Source organism: Podarcis bocagei, assembly GCF_964188305.1.
Source record: "Podarcis bocagei genome assembly, chromosome: 4".
Classification (NCBI taxonomy): domain Eukaryota; kingdom Metazoa; phylum Chordata; class Lepidosauria; order Squamata; family Lacertidae; genus Podarcis; species Podarcis bocagei.
Window position 1 is genome coordinate 46,128,176 of NC_138128.1, and position 21,600 is coordinate 46,149,775.

At 46.5% G+C, this 21,600-nt stretch overlaps 2 protein-coding genes across 5 annotated transcripts in view; both read right to left on the reverse strand.

Moving 5' to 3' along the window:
• SFXN3 (sideroflexin 3) overlaps nucleotides 1–14,861 on the reverse strand; it is a 175,390-nt gene extending 160,529 nt beyond the window's left edge. The window contains exon 1 of the mRNA XM_081192271.1: nucleotides 14,858–14,861. The gene's annotated coding sequence lies outside the window, so the exon portion shown is untranslated. The remainder of the gene's footprint in view (nucleotides 1–14,857) is intronic.
• SEMA4G (semaphorin 4G) overlaps nucleotides 3,876–21,600 on the reverse strand; it is a 107,858-nt gene continuing 90,133 nt past the window's right edge. For all 4 annotated transcript variants that reach the window (XM_081192232.1, XM_081192233.1, XM_081192231.1 and 1 more), the window contains exons 7-15: nucleotides 21,164–21,277; nucleotides 20,625–20,791; nucleotides 16,540–16,709; nucleotides 12,016–12,160; nucleotides 11,006–11,228; nucleotides 9,952–10,067; nucleotides 7,475–7,629; nucleotides 5,864–5,925; nucleotides 3,876–5,015 (exon numbers count right to left, since the gene is read on the reverse strand). In XM_081192232.1, coding sequence (XP_081048358.1) covers nucleotides 4,162–5,015; nucleotides 5,864–5,925; nucleotides 7,475–7,629; nucleotides 9,952–10,067; nucleotides 11,006–11,228; nucleotides 12,016–12,160; nucleotides 16,540–16,709; nucleotides 20,625–20,791; nucleotides 21,164–21,277 — 2,006 coding nt within the window. In that variant the 3' untranslated portion in view covers nucleotides 3,876–4,161. The remainder of the gene's footprint in view (nucleotides 5,016–5,863; nucleotides 5,926–7,474; nucleotides 7,630–9,951; nucleotides 10,068–11,005; nucleotides 11,229–12,015; nucleotides 12,161–16,539; nucleotides 16,710–20,624; nucleotides 20,792–21,163; nucleotides 21,278–21,600) is intronic.

Genomic DNA, 21,600 nt, shown 5'->3' on the forward strand with positions numbered 1-21,600 from the left:
CATGGTGTCTTGGCATTTTCAGCTTCACCAGGTTGTGCAGCAATGGGAAGAATATAACACTTCTTTGATTAGCGAGGGGAGGAAGCAACCAGTATCTAACTTTTGCTTCCCAGGGACATGGTGGACTTCTCTAACATGTCAGCAAATGATACTTCTATTTTCAGGAACACCAGTCCAACAGATCTTGAGTAAAAATTCATTTTATGGCATTCTGATCAGTTTGAATTTTACCTTTCTGTTAAACTGTATATCATTCAGGAGGTTTGAGCTGTGCTCTTAAATGTTTTAAACAAGAACTTAAAATGTTATTTTAGAAGTACTGATGTTTCATTAACAGGAGTAGAGATTGGAGCAGGAAAGTGCTTTCATAGTTTGGCATGAGCTGCAGTTAATGAGAAAGCTAGGGCAAGAAGCAGACAGAGCAGCATGTAGGCAGACCAGGAATGTTGTTTTGTTGAAAGAACAAATTCTTTTTGCACTTAATGGGTTGGTTCTAGACATTCCCTTCCATGAATGTCTTCTATTAATGGAAGAAATTTGGATCCAGTGGAGCATTTCCCATGCTGTTCTGGGGGGATCCCTCAAACCTCTAGAACAGATTATGAGGGAGGGCGCAGGGAGAAGGCAGTTTGTAAAAACTGCCTCCCCACCTGCTGTCTCCAGTGCAAGCAGAATTCCACTGAGCGCAAGATTGAACCCAACCTATATTCTTCATATGCCATGTTTTCAGTCTTCATAAGATGTATGGCAGTGGCAGGTCTCTGAACTACCAGCAAAAAGAAACTGCTTGAAAGGGATGAAAATAACTCCTGGATTTCCATTTCTGTTGCATTACACTAGTAGATACAGCTTGCAATCTGCAAACATATTTTTATGTTGTGAACCACCCTGTGATCTTTGGGTGAAGGGCAGCGCGCGCACACACACACACACACACACACACACACACACACACACATGTTCCGTATACAGGTTTACTTATCAGGTGGTCCTACACTGTTCAATGGGACTTATTTCCAGGATTACATCAGTATTCAAGATTCTGAACAGCAACCTCCTAATCTGTCTGGTGTATTGTCCCAGTGATCAATAAATTCCTGGCTTGCTTCCTTCTCCTGTTTGAGCCTTGTTTTAATGCCGCTTGCTACTGTTAACAGGCTTGTGCTTGCACAATGGAATTTTTTATTCCCCTGCAGCCCTAGTCCCCTGCCCCATACTCAGAATCTGCCCCAGAGGGTTGGAAGAGCACCTTGGATTTTGAGGGCGTGCAGAGATAGGAAGGGGATACCCCACTGCGTGAGCAGAACTCCATACAAGAAGCATTGTATACAACCCTTACTGTATCAAGGGCATTGTCCCTATGCTTGTGTTCTATCTTGTATGTAGTTTGGTTTCTTTTGATTGGAGAGAAGACCATTATTAGGAGAGATTCTTTGTATTGGATGTTTTGACTATTAGCTATTAAAATCTCATGCTCAGGTTAAGTAATGAAGGTGTAGAAGAAGTGTGTACCAAACTGTAGCTTTGTATTGTGTGAGAAACATTAATGTAATTAGCAGTCACAAAGACTAGAAACTTGCTTTTATTAAAACTAAAGCAGTTTCTGAAGATGCTGAAACTTTCACTCATAAATTTCTGTACTTGTATAATCTGAGTGCATTGAAAATGCTCTTGAAGCCTTCCTTATAATCACCAGATGGCTTTCTCAGTACCCCCCAGTTTGCAAATGACATCAGGTTATTCTGAGTGGTGAAAACCCAAGTAGATTGCAAAGAGCCCTGCAAGGGATCTCTCTAAAAAGGGTGTGATTTGACATCAAAACAGTAAAAAGAGGGTCCATGTACAAGTTTAAAAACAGCTTTTCCCAGCCTGGTGCCACCAGATACTGGGTCTCCCAGTCCCAACTAAAAATAAAAGTATCTTAATGCCCTTAACACAAAACAGTAGTGTGCACATATTTAGAATATTGTGTATAATTTGCATGTCTCACCAAAAAGGATACTGCAGAGCTGGGAAAGGGCAACTGAGGATTGAAGGTGGAGAGTTTCCCCCAATCCCATGTAAATGAAAACCTTATCATAGATTCCTGCATTGCAGGGGGTTGGACTAGATGACCCTCAAGGTCCCTTCCAACTATAATTCTATGATAGAACCCAAGGCAGAGAAGAGCAGCAATTGTGTTAAGCGTCCATTGGGTTGAAAGCAAGGCTGTGTAAGATCTCATAAATGACATTGCAGTCTGTGGCACTCTCCCTCTAGGTCTGAAATGCATGATATATTTATACTGAGGTCTCCAGTACCAATGCTATGTGAATGACACATAAATTAGATTTCCTAAAGGCTCATAGAAGATCATGAGAGACGATGACAGTGACAAGAACTTCCTTAAGTGCACCACAAATATATCCTTACAAGACTAAACTCTGTGGTATGTAGACTAGTGGTTTTTTTACGCTGTATTGCAGATGGATTGGGCTAAGAGATTCTACTCCTGCTTCCCTGTCATTTCTCACCCACAGGTCACTCAGACACCAGTGCTTGCCCATGGCAGTGCACAGCCAGACATTGCTGGTTCTTTTGATTAGTCCTTAGGGTACCATTATGAGCTCTATGAAAGATTTCTCTAATCACCCATTAGGAATGGTGCTGCCTTACACAACAGTGAATACAGTGGTACCTCGGTTTTTGAACGTAATCCATTCCAGAAGACCATTCGACCTCTGAAACGTTCAAAAACCAAGGCATGGTTTCCGACAGCTAGGCCTCCAGATCTTGCACTCAGCAGAAGCCGCGTGGCATGTTCAACTTCCGAGGAGTGTTCAAAAACCGAAGCATTTACTTCCGGGTTTATGGTGTTCATAAACTGAAATGTTCGTTAATGGAGACATTTGAAAACCGAGGTACCACTGTATTGGGATGTCACTCTTACCCCTTACCCCAGTTTGACAAAGCAATAATAATTTCAGATGGGAGAAACCATGATCTAGATTTAGCAAGAGACCCGTGCTAGTTCAGACCAGGAGCAAAATAACTATTCTTGTACACTGGAGAAGGCAAGACTAAACTTTCTAAAGACTATTAAGGTTGTACTGAAACCTGTCCTCTCACCCACTACTCTTGCAGGAGGCCTGTTGCCAGACAGGTGAAATGACAGTGAGACAAACACTTTGCTCTCAGGGCAGCAGGAGAGAGTATGGACAAATTGCAATTCAACTTCAGCAGAGGGCACTGTTTTCCTGCAGGTTCACATAAGCAAACAGCAAAGTTTGGATGAAACAGCTCAGTTATTTTGCACCAGCAAGATGTCATTCAAAATCTCATGGGCTGTAAGCCATAGTTTAATTTGTTTTTAAAGAAGCTATTGGGCATTAGTTGTGATATACTAAGGTTTCTCCATTCAGCTGCCTAGCCCCTCTAATACCATAGCAGAGAGACCATTTGCTATGGGCCAACACTGACAAGTTGTGGACTGTGATAGTGCCTAAAAAACCCCAAAGGAACTGAAAGCATCTCCTAATGTCATTTAAGGAAAACCCAACCTCTGAAGGATTAACCAATAGCCATCATTTATATCTGATGCTCAGAAAAAAATACCCCTAATTCTATTTATATAGATGTATTTGAAATGTGATTTGAATTTGACGTAATTTGGATGTAACAAAGAAGTTTTGTGACCTACCTCTTGAAATGGCAGCTGCACGTCCTGTCCCCTCATTATGACTGCTGATGCCCTTCTGGCCGTTGCAACTATTGGGAGGAAACCACCCTCTAACCACCCCACTGTCCAGCCTGACAGCATCATTCCCCACACAAGCCAAGGGCACATTCCGATATACCCCACCCAAGACAAACCCAACAGATCACCGTGGCTCCTGTTTATCGATCATTGTTTTTATATATAAATATAATTCCATTTAAATAAGATCTTTTTTTACAGCAATTGGAAAACAAACCATCAACGCCAACGGAAAAAACAACAACCAAAAAGAGAGAGAGAGAAGGAAATGAGCATGGAGCCTGTGGCTGCTCCGGAGGGCCGGCCGGAGGTAGTTGCTGAGTCGTAACACTGTTTCTCTGCTGGGCTGGGGAGGAGGAATCACAGAGGGCAGTTAGGGGGTTTAGTTCACAGCAAAGTGGGCTCCCTGTGCCCTCCACCCTGCCCTACACGGAGCTCTCGTCCAGCTTTTCTACCAGCTGTGTGTGTTTCCGCTTCTCCAAGATCTTGCTCAGCTCCTCTGTGAAGGAGTTGTAGAGCGGAGAGGTGCACGGCTCCTCATTCTGCCGCAGGAGCATGTAGCTGTTCCCGTTCATCTTGCGCAGCATGCTGGGCAAAGTGGTGATGCCGTTGGTGAACTCGGCAGGGAGCGGAGGAGGGGGCGGCGGTGGGATGGGGAGCGTTTCCTTGGAGGGCGACGGCACGGTGGGGGCTTCCCCGGGGATGATTTGCAGGCAGCCGTCCAGGTAGGTGCCCGGGTCCTCCTCCTCGTCCTCCTCCCCTCCTTTGCCCAGGCAATTGGAAGAGACCGTCTGCAGCTCCACGCTGGGCGCCTGGGGGACCCCCAGGCTGTACTTGCCCCTGCGCTTCTGCAGGCAGGAGACATAGAGCAGCACGACGCTAAGCACCAGGCACAGCCCCCCCAGCAGCGTGATGACGGCAATGTAGATGAACCTCACATCCCCGTAGGTGGCGCTGGCGGCGTGCCAGTACGGGTGCGACACAGTGGATGCCTGCTGTGGCACTCGCTGCTCAGGAAGCACATTCAGGGTGTAAGCAGCCACCAGGGCCTGGAGGCCGTTCTCCTCTGCGTAGCAGCGGTATTCCCCGCTGTGCTCCAGCTGGGTGTCCGTCACCAGCAGCCCGTCCACCCCAAGGCGGAAGCGGCCCTGTCCGTCCTCCGCCAGCACTTTGGTGCCGTTCACCAGCCAGGTCGCCCGGGCCAGGTTGGACATCTGCTCGCAAGGCAGGAGTACGTCATCACCACACAGCACTGTCCGGTTCTTCTGCATAGGTGTGGCTGCAGGAGACACAAACGCACGTAGTAAGCACCAACGTGCTGCCCTACCTGAGCCGCAACAATTCAGGTGTCAGACTGGAGTGCCAGTTAATACTCTGGAAGAGGCACTCTGGGCTCTCCAGCTGAGGGGGTGGGACACCCAAAGGGTTTGGGGAGGGTTGTTTTATTTTTAAAAGCGAAAGCGCTCCTTAAAAGTACAGATAACAAAGGGAATTTGAGGGCAGCCTCTAGAAAGCTTAGATCCCTTAGTTGGGATAGGCACAGCCCCTATAGTGAGTGGTTAGTATTCAAAACTGTCCCATAAAACATCCCTCATTCATGGCTCTCTTCCCCCATTCCCTTACTCCAGGCATCCCCAACCTTTGGCTCTCCAGATGTTTTGGACTACAATTCCCATCATCCCTGATCACTGATCCTGTTAGCTAGGGATCATGGGAGTTGAAGGCCAAAACTCTGGGGGGCCGCAGGTTGGGGATGCCTGCCTTACTCCACCCTACTGCGAAAACAATGAGTGAAAGAATAATTTTGATAAAAGAAAAACCCACAATGCAAAGAAATGTATGTTGTCCTACTTAATTTGCACTACTTTGTGTCTGTAATCTTGTGGTTTTTCTGTTGTTATTTTACATAACCCTGTGCTGAAAATATTCTATTAATTAAGGGAAACATACTTTGAGTCTGGGTGGGAAGAAGGGAAGCTTGCTCCTCTTACAAGCAAAGGTTGGAAACAGATGAACAATTCCCCTTAGGAAGGAATCATTATCCATTCTCTCAACCCAGAGCACCAGACCAAGGTAGCAGAGGCAAGGCTCCGTTGGCTTCCAGAAGGGGCAGTATCAGAATCTTACCCTGGGCAGAGTCGTTCGAGCAGCCCACATTGCCATGCACAATGTCCTGGATCAGCAGACTCCTAAGCCAATATAAGCAAAACCTTGATCAGCTGGGAAAAGGCAGCAGCGCAAAGATACTCAATCTCACCTGCATGCAGCACACACCTGATGAAATCTGTGGGCATTAATACACCTGTGGGCAGAATCTTACATGCTCCAGCAGGCACGCCTCCCCAGCATAAGCACCCCAATATGCACAATATCCAATACACAAACTGCAGGCTTTGCTGAAACCTCCCGAGTCACCTGCATATGTCACCTCACACAAGGGCACGTGCATAGCCAGCAGACAATTCCAGCGACAAAATACAGAGGTCTTCAGCGTGATCCCTTTAATTGTATGGAGCTATGGCTGCTCAGCTGTAGTCCAGGTCTTAAAGAGAAGGTATTACTAAGGAAGACCCAATCTGAGACCAAGCTTGCAGGGGGGGGGGGCACAATGTAAAGCATGTTTATTTAAATAGGCTTTCAGTGAGTTCCTATGGGATTTAGCAACCTATAGGATTTAACTGCCTGCCCTATCTATACATTTATGCTGTGATTCTTGTAATGAATTTATATTTTAGCATGCACATACTCAAAACTTTCATGATGGTAAAGCATGTAAATTTTCTGGAATATCTTCTTATTACTGTCCGCTGACTACAGCTTCTTAGATATCCTGCAAAATCAGAATCCACTAAACCTAACCCGTTTTGTATGAGACAGAGAGATGCCCTGATATGTTTAAAGCCAAATAACAGGGGTGTCCTGTCAAATGCCCACTTTCAATAGGGAGGGATAGAGTGATGGAATGCTGTTAAGTCTCAAACAAGCACAAACTAATACTCCATTGATCCAGTAAACAGCAATGTAGGATAGGTCTCAATGCAGAAGCACATTAGTGGTGCCTTAACAGAACCCCGGCTTCACCAAATGTTGGCGAACATAGGTCTTGGATGCAAGCTGTATGCATGCATTACTCACATGTAGGACATGCCTGAGTACAGACCAGAGTGGGGAGCACATGTTTAATCCACCTCAAGTCTTCTTTTCTTTAATAGCTGCATTGAGCATGGTCAATGTATGAACTCCTCCTTTCCTGCAGGGCATCTGCCTGACTGGGACATCCAGGCAACTTGGTGTCCCAGTCATGTGGAGTGCCAGCAGGAGCTCACACATTGGCTGCCTTAGTCAGACAAACACACCCAATGGGCAGTTGTTTAAAAACAACAACCAAATATCCAGCATTTGGGGAAAGAGCAGGGTAGGTTTAAAAGTATCGCCCTGCTCCAGTTTGTGCACAAGTATACTCCGCATGCAAGTACAGTGGTACCTCGGGTTACAGATGCTTCACATTACAGACTCCACTAACCCAGAAATAGTACCTCGGGTTAAGAATTTTGCTTCAGCATGAGAACAGAAATTGCACTGTGATGCTGCAGCGGCAGCAGGTGGCCCCATTAGCTAAAGTGGTACCTCACGTTAAGAACAGTTTCAGGTTAAGAACGGACCTCCAGAACGAATTAAGTTCTTAACCCGAGGTACCACTGTAACACGTTCAGTTCTTTGTAGTCAGTTTTTAATTACCTGTCCAGCATCTCGGCTACTTCTCTGCAAGTCTCACCATCCCAGCCACAGTATGGGTCTCGGGCCAGGATACAATCAAAGCAGGAGACATAGCGCTTGCAGGAGGAAAATGGTAGCTGCAGGATTCCACTCTGAGCCCCCACATACAGACTCCTCTGCAAAGAGAGAAAAGACAGGACATGCACTCAGCAGAGATGCAAAGGCAGGGAACTGAAACATCCAATTAACTGTTGAAAGGCAATGTAAGGTGCAATGCTTCAAGGCCCAGGTTAATTACCGTATTTTTCCATGCAGAAGACGGCTTTTTAAACCAAAAATGAGGTTTAAAATTGGGGCTCGTCTTATACACGGGTAGTGCTGAGGGGTGTTTTCTTAATTTGGAGTTCCCAAAAATAGGGAGCGTCTTATACATGGGGGCATCTTATACACGGAAAAACACGGTATTATTTTTCTTACATTCATATCTTGCCTTCTGCCATGGAACCTAAGGTGGCAAATACATTGTTCCCAGGTAGCCACTCTTCCAGGCGCTGACTAGACCTGCTTCACTTCAGCAAGGTGGTGGTTTTCAGACCATACCTTGGAATGACTTAAAAGGCAGAATTGGAAGCCAGAATTTTTATAGAAGCTGGGCTCAGCTATAGCTGGTACATTCAATATCATGTGTTGGTAACAGGTAGCTTCAGCACCAGTGTTTGACCAGCAGAGGGAAGCAGGGAACCAGAGTAAATCACTAGGGTCACCCTGCAGCCATTTATCCTTCCCAGCTCACGGCTATCCTACTGCTGTACGTGTTCATCACCTGGTGCATAGATTTGCTGCCTCTCCAAAGCCACCCTAACATCAAAAAAAGTCTGAGGGCAGAGTTGCATTCCCTGCTGACCACTTGGAGGGAGATGCTTGAAATGAAAGAGAAAGAACAAAGGCCAGGAAAAGTCCCTCCTTGAATTCCATCTACATTATTTCCCTTTAACAGCAGCATGACATGCAGGCGTTTGCCTGGCTAAGCTTTCCCCACCCTTTTTATCTCCAAGCCAGGAAAAACACAACCAACTAAATATTTGCATGTCTGGCTGATGGTTAATGCAAGGAACTGGGGCAGAGCCAGTAAAAAACAAAAAAGTGGCAGTCCTAGAAAAAGAGCCCAAAGAGAAAGCAGGAAGGGTGTTAGCCCATGTAGTACCCTCCATATGTAGCTGCACTGCAACTCCTATGACCCCCCAGCACATGGTCAGTGGTCAAGGATGATGGGAATTGTAGTCTTAACAAGATCTGGAGGAGCCTGCAGAACTACACATGACAGCACATATTATAGTACTAAAATATCATCCCACCTGCAGTACATCACACAGGTTCCCCTGACAGCTGTACCAGGGAGGCATAAACCTTCACTGTCACACTGAGAAAGGAACTAGGGACTGAGCTGCAAATAGGGCTGTTGCTGTTTTGCCTGACGGGAACTGAAGAATTCAACAGATGCAGCATTTGCTAGGATGGAGGTTCTTATCTAGTGATTTCCCCCCCTCCTGCCTGCCATCATAGAGGCACAAAGCATATTGGCTGGAAGACCTGCTCCCTGCCTTGCAATCCTTTTCCCACCTGGCCTGTGAGGGTGGGGTCTGGATCAGCTGAGGCTGCTGAACAGACTCTTGGGCTGGGGTGTTTTGTTGCTGGGGGGGTTATTGCTGTTGGTTTTTGTGTATCTTTATTTTAGACCTTGTGATTTGTGCGGAAATTGTTCAGTTTGGTTGTGTATGTCTTGATGTTTTGTTTATTTATTACTCCTTTTGTTATGCTGAATTTATGTCGTAAGCCACCTTCAGCATGGCTTGGATGGTGAAAAGGCGGCATGCAAATTATGCATACAGAATTGAATCTGTTAAGTCACAAAAAATGGCAGTCCTTCCTGGGAGCTGGAAAGGGAAGCTTTTAAACTTGAGCAGCTTTGCAAGGAATGTGGAGGAACAAGCTCCAGACTGCTGAGCAAAGGGCTCCACCGAGGCAGGACAGCGCATGACAGGGCCTTTGGACACTGGGTGGGAACCACCTTAGCTACAGGCAAAGCCAAATAAACACCCTAGAGGCACAGTTTTATTGAGGGCTGCCTATTGGCAGAGACAGCACAGAGTCAGAATACATAAGAAAAACATCACCCACGTTCCACAAGCTTATGATTTTTTTTTCCTTCCAAGGTGAAAGGTGCAAAGGGGAACCACACCTTGACAGAGCGTTTGCTAATATGGATAGTTCTTTCCTGTTACGGTGGTGTGAAGAAAAGGTATCTTACAACTTTGGTAGAGAGAAGTTTGCAGGACGTAGGTTAGCAATGAAGTCCAGACTATCCTGAATTGGTTCTCCAGCTGACATAGGCCTGTTCCCAACATTTGTTTACTGCACCCTTGTTGGTGCTTTGCTTTTTTACAGTGCATGTGTGCCTTCACTAAAAGCATTTGGGTGGGGTCCGAAGCCACATGTACCTGCTTTTTAGAGATGACAAGGTTCTCCACAGGCTGGGGGGCTTTGAAGACCTGGATCTCCTCAATGATGTGGACCATGGAACCAATGACCACAGCCTTGTGAATCCAGCCATTACCTGTTAAACGGGAGTAAACATTAAAAAGGCAATTTCCCACACAGTCTCATTCTTGACATCAGTCATGCAGGCAAAATTCAAGGTGCTAGCCCTGTGTAGGGTCTGGTTGGCAAGTGAGAGGATCTGTCTACTTCCAGATTTACGAGAAGCAGAAGTGTGCCTGAACACTGTAGAGCTGGTCTATGCTGCAGGACAACAGTTTTGTCACTTCTTTTCCTCTCCTCAGAATAATGGGATTTGTGGTTCTGAGAGGAGTTCAACTGAATTCTAAACAGGCACAAAGTTGTAACTGCCCAAGTTCCATAGTGCAACTTCACTGGCAATCATGAAGCCACCTCTCCCTTTCTCAAAGCAATTTTCCAGAACTGATTTGATGCTGGGGCTTTGTCATCAAAAAAGCATCACTTGGAGCAGAACTTAAGAGGAATATAACCTTTTATGTTTGAGAGAGACAAAAACCCACAAAGCCTGCCTTTGTGGGAAAGGGGCAAAGAAGATGGGAAAGGGGCAAAGAAGAAGAGATAATCAACCTTTGATTCTCTGTGTCCTTTGAAGAGCAAAAGCCAGAAAAAGCAAGGCTCACCTTGGGGGGTGGGGAGGAAAGCAACCATACCTGTTTACAGGTATGTCTGTTTGCAGCTTAGTAGTGTTAAGCACAGCATAGTAGCTATCAATTAGAACTGAGCGGCACTGGAACGGCTTAGGGAAAGGGAGGCTCTGCAGCATACAGAAACCCAACTGTTTCTCCTTAAAAAAACAACCACAGATTCAGCTACACAGGTTTGGAAGGCTTAGAAAGCATAATAGGGTTGCACTCTTTGTCTCCTCTACATTCCAATACAAGGTTGAGAGGGGTGAGAACAACGAGTAACCTCCCTAGATGTGTGTTCTGTCCTAACAGTCACTTAGATATGCACGGGGAATGCAAACACACCTACCTGTTCCCAAGAAGAGCATGTCATACACTCGCCCATCCAGGGCTCGGACTCTGTCTACGGCTACTTGGGTATAAACCGCATTTTTCTTCACCAACAGGGGGACTCCATCCGCAGGCTTCACCTCTTCATACATCAGTGGATGGAGCTTGATAAAATCCAGCACACCATTGGGCAGGTCCTGGGACGTGTTGTAGCCATTCTTGCGAGCCCGACTAGTGATGCACTGCAGAGGAGAAATGGGCGTTATTTGCACACCTATCTTCCAGGTGCTTCTGGTCTTCAGCTCCCATTATCCTTGACCTTTGGCCATGCTAGCTGAGGCTGATGGAAGCTGGGGTCCAACAACAACTGGAGGACAACAGGTTCTCCACCCCTGCTCTAACAGCTAAAGCATACAAACAAATGCCCCTTCTGATACACCAGTTGCCAGGCTTGTTGTATTTCACTCTGCAGGTAAAAGACTGAACACAACCCTACATGCAATATAACCTATTCACTCAAACCTAGAATGCCTGTGAAAAGCCTAATTGGAGGATCCTCTACTTTTCTGCTGGTATGGATTATTTTGGGTAGGGAAGCCCTCAACCTTCACCCGCAGTATGAAATGGTGCATATTAGGGATTCTACTTGTCTGTTTTAGTTATGAGCACTCTTGTGTTCCTTGGGAGGAAGAGAGGGCCTCCCGCCTCCTTTATCTGAGACGAGGCAAAATAAGATGTTATTTATTTATGCTATTCTGTGCATGAGTCACCTAATAAAAAACTGTTCTCTAGGTGACATGCACCCAGACAAATAGATAAAATTAAAATGAACAGTAAAACTATAAATCAGAAAAACCAACACAGCAGTAGATAAAATCCAGCCATAAAGTCTGACACTGATTAAAACCTCCAGCACCAACCCAACAAAACTCAGGTTCAAAAACTAAAAGCCAGTCATTATTCCGAACTGACTTAAATAGAATATTATCAATGATGTTTAAGGGCTATTAAGTTGGGTAAGTAACTTACTGATCCTGGCCGGGGCACAGGCACCTCCCCGGTGTACTGGGACCACTTGCGGGAGGAGTCCTGGTATTCCATGTAAGTCCCTTCGAAGGCTGCCCGCACTTCAGAGATGTTGTATCGGCAGATGGCAGACACCTCCATGCTCCTCCTGAAAGACATGGTGACATGGTCAGAGCACAGAACCAGAGTCTTCCACTTCTTGCCAATTCTTCTGGGTCCACACAAACCAGGTATGGGAAACCTGTGGTGCTCCAGATATTGCTGTACTCTTTAACTCCCATCAGCCCCAAGCAGCATGGCCAGTGGGCAGAGATGATGGGAGTTATAGTCTGGAGAGCCACATGCTCCCCACCCTCAACATAAAACAATCCTTGTAGCACTATAGGGCCGCAAGGAATCTGAAGATCATCTGGTTTGACCAACCGGGAACAGGTTTCATGAACTAAACCCAGATGGCTCAACAAAGTCTATGACACTGCATGTTGGAGGAGAATGTGATAATTTGCCTTACAGGAAAATTATTCTCCCGTTCCAGATAAGCGGATTAGATAGCGCCTAAGATTGGATAGGAGGGACACGGGTGGCGCTGTGGGTAATACCTCAGCACCTAGGACTTGCCAATCGTCAGGTCGGCGGTTCAAATCCCCGCGGCGGGGTGCGCTCCCGCTGCTCGGTCCCAGCGCCTGCCAACCTAGCAGTTCGAAAGCACCCCCGGGTGCAAGTAGATAAATAGGGACCGCTTACTAGCGGGAAGGTAAACAGCGTTTCCGTGTGCTGCGCTGGCTCGCCAGATGCAGCCTTGTCACGCTGGCCACGTGACCCGGAAGTGTCTTCGGACAGCGCTGGCCCCCGGCCTCTTAAGCGAGATTGGCGCGCAACCCCAGAGTCGGTCACGACTGGCCCATACGGGCAGGGGTACCTTTACCTTTTACCTTAAGATTGGATAAAACCTGGCCCATGAATGAAGCACCCCTGCCCTTCTCTGCAGGGAACATTTCTTGTTTCAGGGACAGGCAGTAGCCTTTTTTTAAAAAAGAAAAGGCCACAAGATCAGCTGCAAAATCTATCTTGGCTATGGAGAGTTAGGTCATGACTACAGGGTTCTTAAGTCTAGCAGTTAGCAGTAGTTGTTTCTACCAGTAAGGCAGCATTCTAGCAACCTTTTTCTCAAGCAGTTGGCTGCCCATGCACTGCCCCTTTATAGGGACTATACCTAGAACTTTCTAATGCAGGGGTAGACAACCCAAGGCCTGTGGGCTGGATGCGGCCCAATCGCCTTCTCAATCCGGCCTGCGGACGTTCCGGAAATCAGCGTGTTTTTACATGAGTAGAATGTGTCCTTTTATTTAAAATGCATCTCTGGGTTATTTGTGGGGCATAGGAATTCGTTCATCCTTTTTTTTCAAAATATAGTCTGGCCCACCACATGGCCTGAGGGACGATGGACCGGCCCACTGCTGAAAAATGTTGCTGACCCCTGCTCTAATGTTTTGGCAGAATGTGGGTGGAGCCAGACTAGCAGCCTTTGGTAAAGGAGAACAAAAGAAACAATTCAGTAGCTGAGAAACATGCATATGTAAAAGTTTTAAAATGTTTTACACATTTATATTAAAAGTAATTGAACAAGTTATTTTAAAAAGCAGGAGCAGCTGCTGGTACAAACAGTTCTTATATACCTCACTATAGATCTGGAGTGTCCAGATGCACAAGAGGATGGGGCTCCTGTAAGTTTAATGGTTGTATGGAAGAGGGAGTTTCAGCAGCTACACCTCCTGAATTTCCCTCTTCTACTCAACAGTTAAAAGTGCAGTTGCTCTGTCCTCCTGTGCATCTGGCCAGCTGATATGCAAGGCACTGTCATCCACTACCCAAGACTCCACTTGCCTCTGAGAACCTTTGCTTGAGGCAGCCATAACTCATCAAGAAGCTTTGGTGCCATAAACCGTGTAAAGGTCTGAGTGACAGGGCAACACCTTTAATCCCTTTCACTCTCTGCTGCCAGGCGGAGCTTGGAAGAGTAATCAGTCCCTGCACCAAGATGAAATGGCTCACTTGAGTTCCCTATGCAGAAGGCTTGTGCAGCTGCTGGAGCGCCAGCAGAATTTTCCCCAGCTATGCTTATGCCCCCCACCCCTTTGTTGGGAGGCTGTATCTGAGCTGCTATTTGAAATTTTCTGCAATGACCCCCAGTGCAGTACTGCTCTGAATCATTATGGGCCCAGCTGCTCAGCACTGCATTGCAGTGGTGCTGCCTGGTACTTGCTACCCCATTGCCACTGTCGGGTAGGTCTGCTGGGGCCTGCCAGCTGGCACTCTGGCCTTTAAAACCTGGAGCCAGTCCTGGTATTCTGCCTGATTCTGTATCTGAACAAGACTCTCTCTCAGGGTCCCTGCCCTCTCTCTGCAGCTGTATCCCCAGCATTGTTTTATTCTCTCTGTAAACCGCTTTGAATATTATTTTTTAAACAATCTAGTGATGTATACATTTTATGAAATAAATAAATAACAAATAATCACACCTGTCCTTGCTACCACTTACTGGCCATCATTGCGTCTGTCTTCCTGCTATCCCTCCATGAACTTCCAGCCAGTATTTGGAAAATGTTACCTTGCACCTGTGTGGCCTGTCTGCACAAAATATACTGGACTTGGGGAGTCTGGATTCACCATTAGATGGGAAGTCTGCCTGCCCCAGGCATTTTGGAGGTACCATTAAACAACAGCAAATTGCTGTCACAGTAGCAACATTTATATCTTCATTCTCAAACACCAAAATATTTTGGGCCATCTCCAACTGGACCCCTTTATCCCTGTAGTGTTAATTCATGCTGATGCTTGCAAATGCTTGTTTCTCCTGCTGGACTTTGTGCTGTATGGTGAGTTCTTAGTTTTGCACTCCTCCCTGGATTTGGCAGTGGTCTCCTTTACGCACCCTGCTCTCTGAAATTCTTCTCAGTGCAAAGCCAGGTCAAGAGAATAGATTGCGAGTAAGTGGTAGCTTTTGCTTCTCTGACAAATGAGTCAAATGACTTTCTGTCACGAGCAGGATATTCCTGTGTAATCCTGGAGGTTTCCTCATTTCCTGTCATTCTGTGGGGAAGACTGTCAGCCCTGCAAAGCCCCCTGGTTTTCCTTCATCGTCACATAATAACAACAACCAGCTGCCCCAGTTCTGTCTCTTTAACCATTCCCCTGACATCCCCGAAAAGGCCACGTGCAAAATACCCTGTACGTTCTCAATAGCCTTTGAGATGTAACGGCCAGTGCTCATTAATAAATGCCTCTGATGTTCAGCTCCCCTCTCATGAGGATGGTAGCTCAGTGGGTGCCATCTTGCTGCCAGTGTGAACCTTCCACTTGATAAATGTTACAAGCACAAAGCTACTAATTAGCCGAGGACAAGTTGTTAAAATTCATACCACCATTAAAAACTAACAGGAAGTGCAAAAGGCTGGCTATGACTTCAGACTGGGCTCAGTCCACAAACAGTGAAGTCGCACAGCACCTATTGCTGTGGTTAAAATCCATATGGTGAACAGTTTGGCCCTTGCTCCCAATTAAGCCAAAGTGATCCCTTCCAAAATGCTAAGCTTACTCCCCTTCCCATCCCACACCACCTCCTGCATATACAGCTATTATTAATCTATTCTACGGATGCTCACCAATAGGACTTTTGTCTCACAAAGTGCTCAGAGTGTCCCATCTGTTCCTTGCCCTCAGCAAGAAACACTCAGGCAAACTGAATCAGTCACAAGTGCCAAAATACTTACAAGGGCAAGGAGGATTTTGCTGGCAACCAAACTGAAAGCCTCCATCCACCATCACACCACTGACTGGAGCTCAGGTGGGATGAAAGCATCAGTGGACCCTGTCCAGCTTAAAAGCACAGGCAGGCCAGCCTTGGAAACAGAAGGGCGAGCCTCCTGCCTCACTCAGAAGCAGAGGGCAAAAGTATCTGAGAATATAGCAGGTGGTACTGGCAGAGCCAATGCAGTCTAAGCAGCTGAAAGCCTCTTTACTCTGAGGACCAACTGACAATGGCCTTCTTTCCATTCAATGCAAGTTGACTTTCCTTTGGTGTCTTTTATGAGGTTTTGAACAGTGTGGCATATGTTTGGATTGTGCCACAACAGGCACTGAGGTGGAGTGAATCCATACCTGTTGCCTTGGAATACAGAGACTGAACCAATTTGCCCAAGTGAATGCAGATGCTCCCTGGAATGCTGAAATGCGCAAGGCCAGGTTCCCTTGCTTGAACAGCCTATCTGCTTTGTTTGTGTCCTGCACCATACTGCAAGTCAAGTTCTGCAATGCAGCAGGCAGGAGATTGAGAACCACATTTGGTACTCAAGGGTACCGTGACACGTCCTGCTCTGTGTTCTGTACCATTACCTAATAATCCCTAGCATTTAGTTTGTCTTTTTTGCTGGTGGCAGCACATGGAACTTGTGTAATTCAACAGATTCCATGTATCTTTTCGGAACAGTTACTTGAGTACCCAACACGCAGTTAGCATGCTTGGCTTACCACTGTGCTGATAAAGTGAATGTTGCATAGAAGACGGTGCTCCTCCAGTCGCCACCATCCAGACTGAAAACATCCTTCAGTACCTCATAGTAAGGAACATAGCAGGCCAACCTTGCTTTCATGAAGGATGTCCATTTCCTCTGGAGAATCTTCTTGCCACCAATATCATTCTGGCATGCAGAAAAAGAAAGAGAGGCAGAGGCTAAAGCCAAGTCCCAATTCAGTTTATATCTGTTAGGCAAAGCCAAGCACAAGGCCAACTCTGATTCCAATACAATGGAAAGGTCCCATTTGTACAGTTTCACCATGCATGAAAACTCCAAGGACAGTGCGGGAGGGAAGCACAAATGAGCAATCAATAGTTTTGTGGCTCCTTGAAGACCGACTATTTTATTATGGTACAAGTTTTCATGGACTATGTTCGGCTTCATATATTTTATGAAGCGGATTATAGGTCCACAAAAGCTTATGTCATAATAAACGTGTTTGTCTTTGATGTGCCTCAAGGCTCTTTGTTGGTTTTGCTGCAAGAGGTCTACCCTGTGGAAACTGTGGGCATAAACAAGGGGAATTCTATATGTGAACAGAACGTTCTGCACTAATGTTGGTTTGCTCCAAGCTGGGACCAAGGTCTTCTAGGATGGCTCCAACTCATCTTCAGTTGGAGCTTTACTGAAACAGATCAGCAGCTTCTAAATATTTACATCAAAATCATTTAAATGCACAACACTTGGGAAACTACATGGGTCTGCTTATGGAGTCTGAAAACAACCGCCTATTAACAAACCAGGATTAACAACTTAGTTCACTCTAGGAAAGGCTCAATACTTTTTCAAAATTACTGTAAAACGAGCCCCCTGAACATCTCTTAGTGCTATAATAGGGTAACTAATCTGGGCTGATCTTTCTGAAAGCAAGTGTTTCTGCCTCCCTGTGAGTCAAACACAGCAAGACCAGTGTTTGGAGGAGGATTGTGAGAGGCTTGATCACCCCTCCCCCCTGTAGTGACAAAACCCAGCGATCAGAGCACAATGCCAAGGGGAGCTTGTGTATTCCGGATAAGACCGTTCTCGTTCCAAGATGCAACTGAAGCCTCAGGCCCTGGAGAAAACAAGCAACACCTGATGCCAAAGACACAGGGCTCTGGGTGTAATGGCGCACATCCCTTTCACAAACGGTTGGCGCTAATCTCCCTTGTTGCTTTGTTTCTGTTCGTAAGAACCTGGTTTCCAATTTGATTGTACATAGCTTTAACATCCTGCTGCTGACTCTTGTTTCTGCCTCCCTCCCAGCGCTTTCTCCCTGGGAACATACTTATGTGCAGTAATCGAATAGCCTCTTAACCTTGTGATCAGGCACACATCTCAAGCTCCTTAAATCTCTCGTGGCCAAGCTCACTCTCCCATTCCTCTCTCTCTCTCTCTCTCCCTGCCTGCCTGCTCCAATTTGCTGCTGCTGCTGCCCTGGTTACAAGGACTGAGGTATAACCAGCCAAGGTGACTGATGCATAAATTCAGAGCCACAAGCAGAGTCCTGGATGCTCCCGGGGCCCAGAACCATCTGTCAGAACAGCTGAAAGATGGATCCCATGCAGCCTTGTTGACTCTGCCCTGCCCTCACTTAGATGCACTTGGAATGCTCTGGCTTTCAAGCCACCGAGGCTTGCATTCGTAAGAGGTTGGGGGTGGGCAGCATAGCCTCCTTGGGAACGTGGGTTTCACTGCAAAGCCCTGAGCAGAGCTGGCAGCACCCAGAGGAGACCCAGTGGAAGGACTTCTGCTTTGACAAGCCTCTCTCTCAAAAACCTCGTGAGCACCAACTCCAGTGCTAACTGCCGCAGTCACTAGAGTGATAGGGCTCATTCTGGGGCCAAGGGCACCTTGCCATGAGCACAGACAGAAGCCTGTATCACCTCTATCTGAGCTATTTGTGCTTTGGCATCACATGCAGAAGAGATTCAGTGCTCGTCCTTGCAGTATACTGCAGTTGGTTTGGTTAGCCCTTTTCATTTATCACATTTGCATCCCCCCCCAGCCTGCCACCACCCTCAAGGCAAGGGCAAAACTAGGTTTTCTTTCACCCGGGTTTAAGACCCAGTTTGGCACTCCCCATGTGCATTTGTGTACACACACACAGAGTCTGAGATCCTCAATGGTGACCCTCTGGAGGTTTCACCCAGGATAAAAAAAATCTAGCTAGCCTCCCTCCCACTGGAGCTACAGCTCTTCTCAAGGAGTGCCCAAGGGACCATTTGACATTTTCTTTGCAATAGCCCTGTGAGATAGGCCAGGTTCAGAGTTAGGGACTCTAGAGTTTTCTGGCTGAGCAGACCTAGGTTTTCTATCCCAAGCATATGTGTTTCCCCCTAAGTCCCACTGAACTTGGTGAGGCTTATTTCTGGGTAAACATATTGGGGTTGCTGTATTTTGAAGAGAGAGGGGGGAAAGACACATTTGCCGACTTCTACTTTTACCTATGGATCACTATGACCACTCTACCCATGAAAAAGCGGACGTGTGCTGGAAAAAGAGGACATATGGCAACCCTAGTTAGGATCATATTGCAAATCTCCCTGGTCCAAACTCAGCCCTCTGTACAACACTGTCTCTTCCTTTCATTTTGGATGCTTTGTGGCTCCTAAGCACCAGTAGTTAGTTTTGCTACAGCAGTGAACAACACAAAGGGGCTGTAAAGGGGTTTTAGCCATGGACACTACCCATCTCAAGAGACGCAACAGGGTAATCAGGATAGAACAGTAATAGGCTAACAGGGATAATCATGGTTATATTTGCCACAGATAAAACTTGTGAATAAGGCTTTGCAATCTAGAACTTGAGCAATAAAGGGCTTGGCAGCGTGCAAAGGGAATCTACAGGTGGCTGAAGCAAAGCACCAGGTCCATGCAGGGCTAAAGCTGAGGCTCAAGCCTCCACAGCTACATACTGGGCTGCATGGCTGACCAAACTGCACTTCAGCCTGCACCTCTCAAGTTGCTCTGTGCACTGCACCCCATCAGGATCTTGCTTAAGAAGTGGCCCTGCTCCCTTTAGTCAAATATTCAACTCTAGTTTTAACTGAAGATACACACCAGGCCTGAGCATCACCTGCCAGCATATGCAGCATTCAGGTGAAAAAGCAAGCTGCATCTGCTGAATTTCTCTCTTGCGCACAACTATTAAATGTGCAGGAGCCATCTGGTCACCCTACCAGGAAAAAGGGCCTTTGGGTCTTCATTCATTCATTCATAACTTGGATGAGTTACTACCTCTCCCTATAGCCTTTCTTGGGGTGACTGATTCATATATATGAGTTGCCTGAGCCTCTTTATACATAATGTCAGAGATGGGTGTGTGTGCGTAATTCCGACTCTTAAATATTTAACATTTAAGGTAGTCTGTCCCATGCAAGGTTGGCTCTATGCTCGAGATCCTCAGGTGCCATTATCTAATGTTTGGGCACTTGGGCAGCCAAGCACCTGGGGTTTTTCTAGTGTTGCTTGATGATACTTATCTGCATAGCCTAGCTCTTTTTCTTTGAATGTAAAAAGTCAGCCATGTGTCCCTAAAGGTCCAGTGTATAAACACCACTTCAAGAGTAATGTTTTTGTTTGACCTTTCTGAACTGTTATTTTTTTAAAAGACTGGAAATGACTTGTTTAAAAAAATGTTTAGATTTCTATATTGCCAGGCCATGGGGGAGAAGAAGAAGAAAAGACGGGGGGGGGGGGACACACACCAACATATACTTTTGCAAGGGATAAAGCTGTCAAAATAGAACAGGGAGAAACAGCTAGGGGAAAAACCCTTGCCTAGGACTACATCCTTGATTCAAAGCTTACCCCCACAATTCCTTTTAACCCAAGATATCAGGATGTCCTGCAAGAGATCTTCCATGACACATCTCATTTGATCCCAAGCTCCCTTTTAAATTAATGACTCCGTAACTATAGGGCTTAGAGGGGCATTTTTAAATGAGGAGAAAGAGTCTCCCCACTACCACCAAGCACTTCTAGATAAAATTCTGAATGAATCCTCCTGGTGCCCTTCAGCACACTCAAGCTTTTTCCAACACACCAGTCTCTTTACCTTGCACACTCGAGCCACCCTGGCTACTCTGGGCACTTGTGCCTTGTCAAATACAGAAGTGCTCTCCTCTCCTGCTCTCTCGGTGAAGAAGTAGTAGATCTTGTCATCATCGCCCACAGGGTTGCGCACACTCTCCCTGACCAGCACAGAGGCCACAAACTCAGCATCTGAAAACACCAAGGAAAGAGGGAAAGGGTTGGCACAATATTTAGAGGAGAGCTACCAAAGGAGGCACTAGATGGTGTCACTAGATGGTGAGCTACCAAAGGAGGCACACAGCAACTCTAAATGATCTCAAGCCTGGGTGTCATGGCTATGGGATAGGCAACAGAGAGGAGAACCAGGAACAAACTGGGTTCAGATCTATCCAGGAGTCAGTTAGGCTCCTTTCTGCAGTGGAATAGGACACGCTCTGGCTTCAGAGTTGGGAAGAGTACCACCACTACCTAGGGCCTTACAAACACAAGACTCCTTCCACCTCCAGTGTGGGAAGAGACAAGAGATCCCAGAGGTACTGCTCTGGGATTACTGGGGCTTACCATTCAACCAGTGCAAGGGGGATTCTTCAGTCTTCAGAATCCGCTGATGCCTGTTGCGTCGGATGTCTGGCAGGCTGCGGAATTCGTAGCGCGTCGCCGTATATAAACTGCCATCTGCGAGACAATGCAGGAAAAGTAGTAAGGAAAGGCCAGTTTTCTGAATGGTTTTGCTCACGGATGTGTCTGATCAATATCCCTCTAACAAAACTTGGCCCGAAAGGCTTCTTTCCTTGTTAAGCTAACCCTTCTGCACCTGCTCTAAGCAGGAAGAGCACACCCTTGATAACAACCACACACCCGCTCCCGAGATTTATTGACTTTGGCCATTGTGTTTGCCGGTGCATAATAACTCCCTTACAGAGCTAGGCACCAAGAGAGCATTCGAGGAATAACCAGAGCATCACCTACCCATGACTTCCCTGTCATTTTGTCATGCA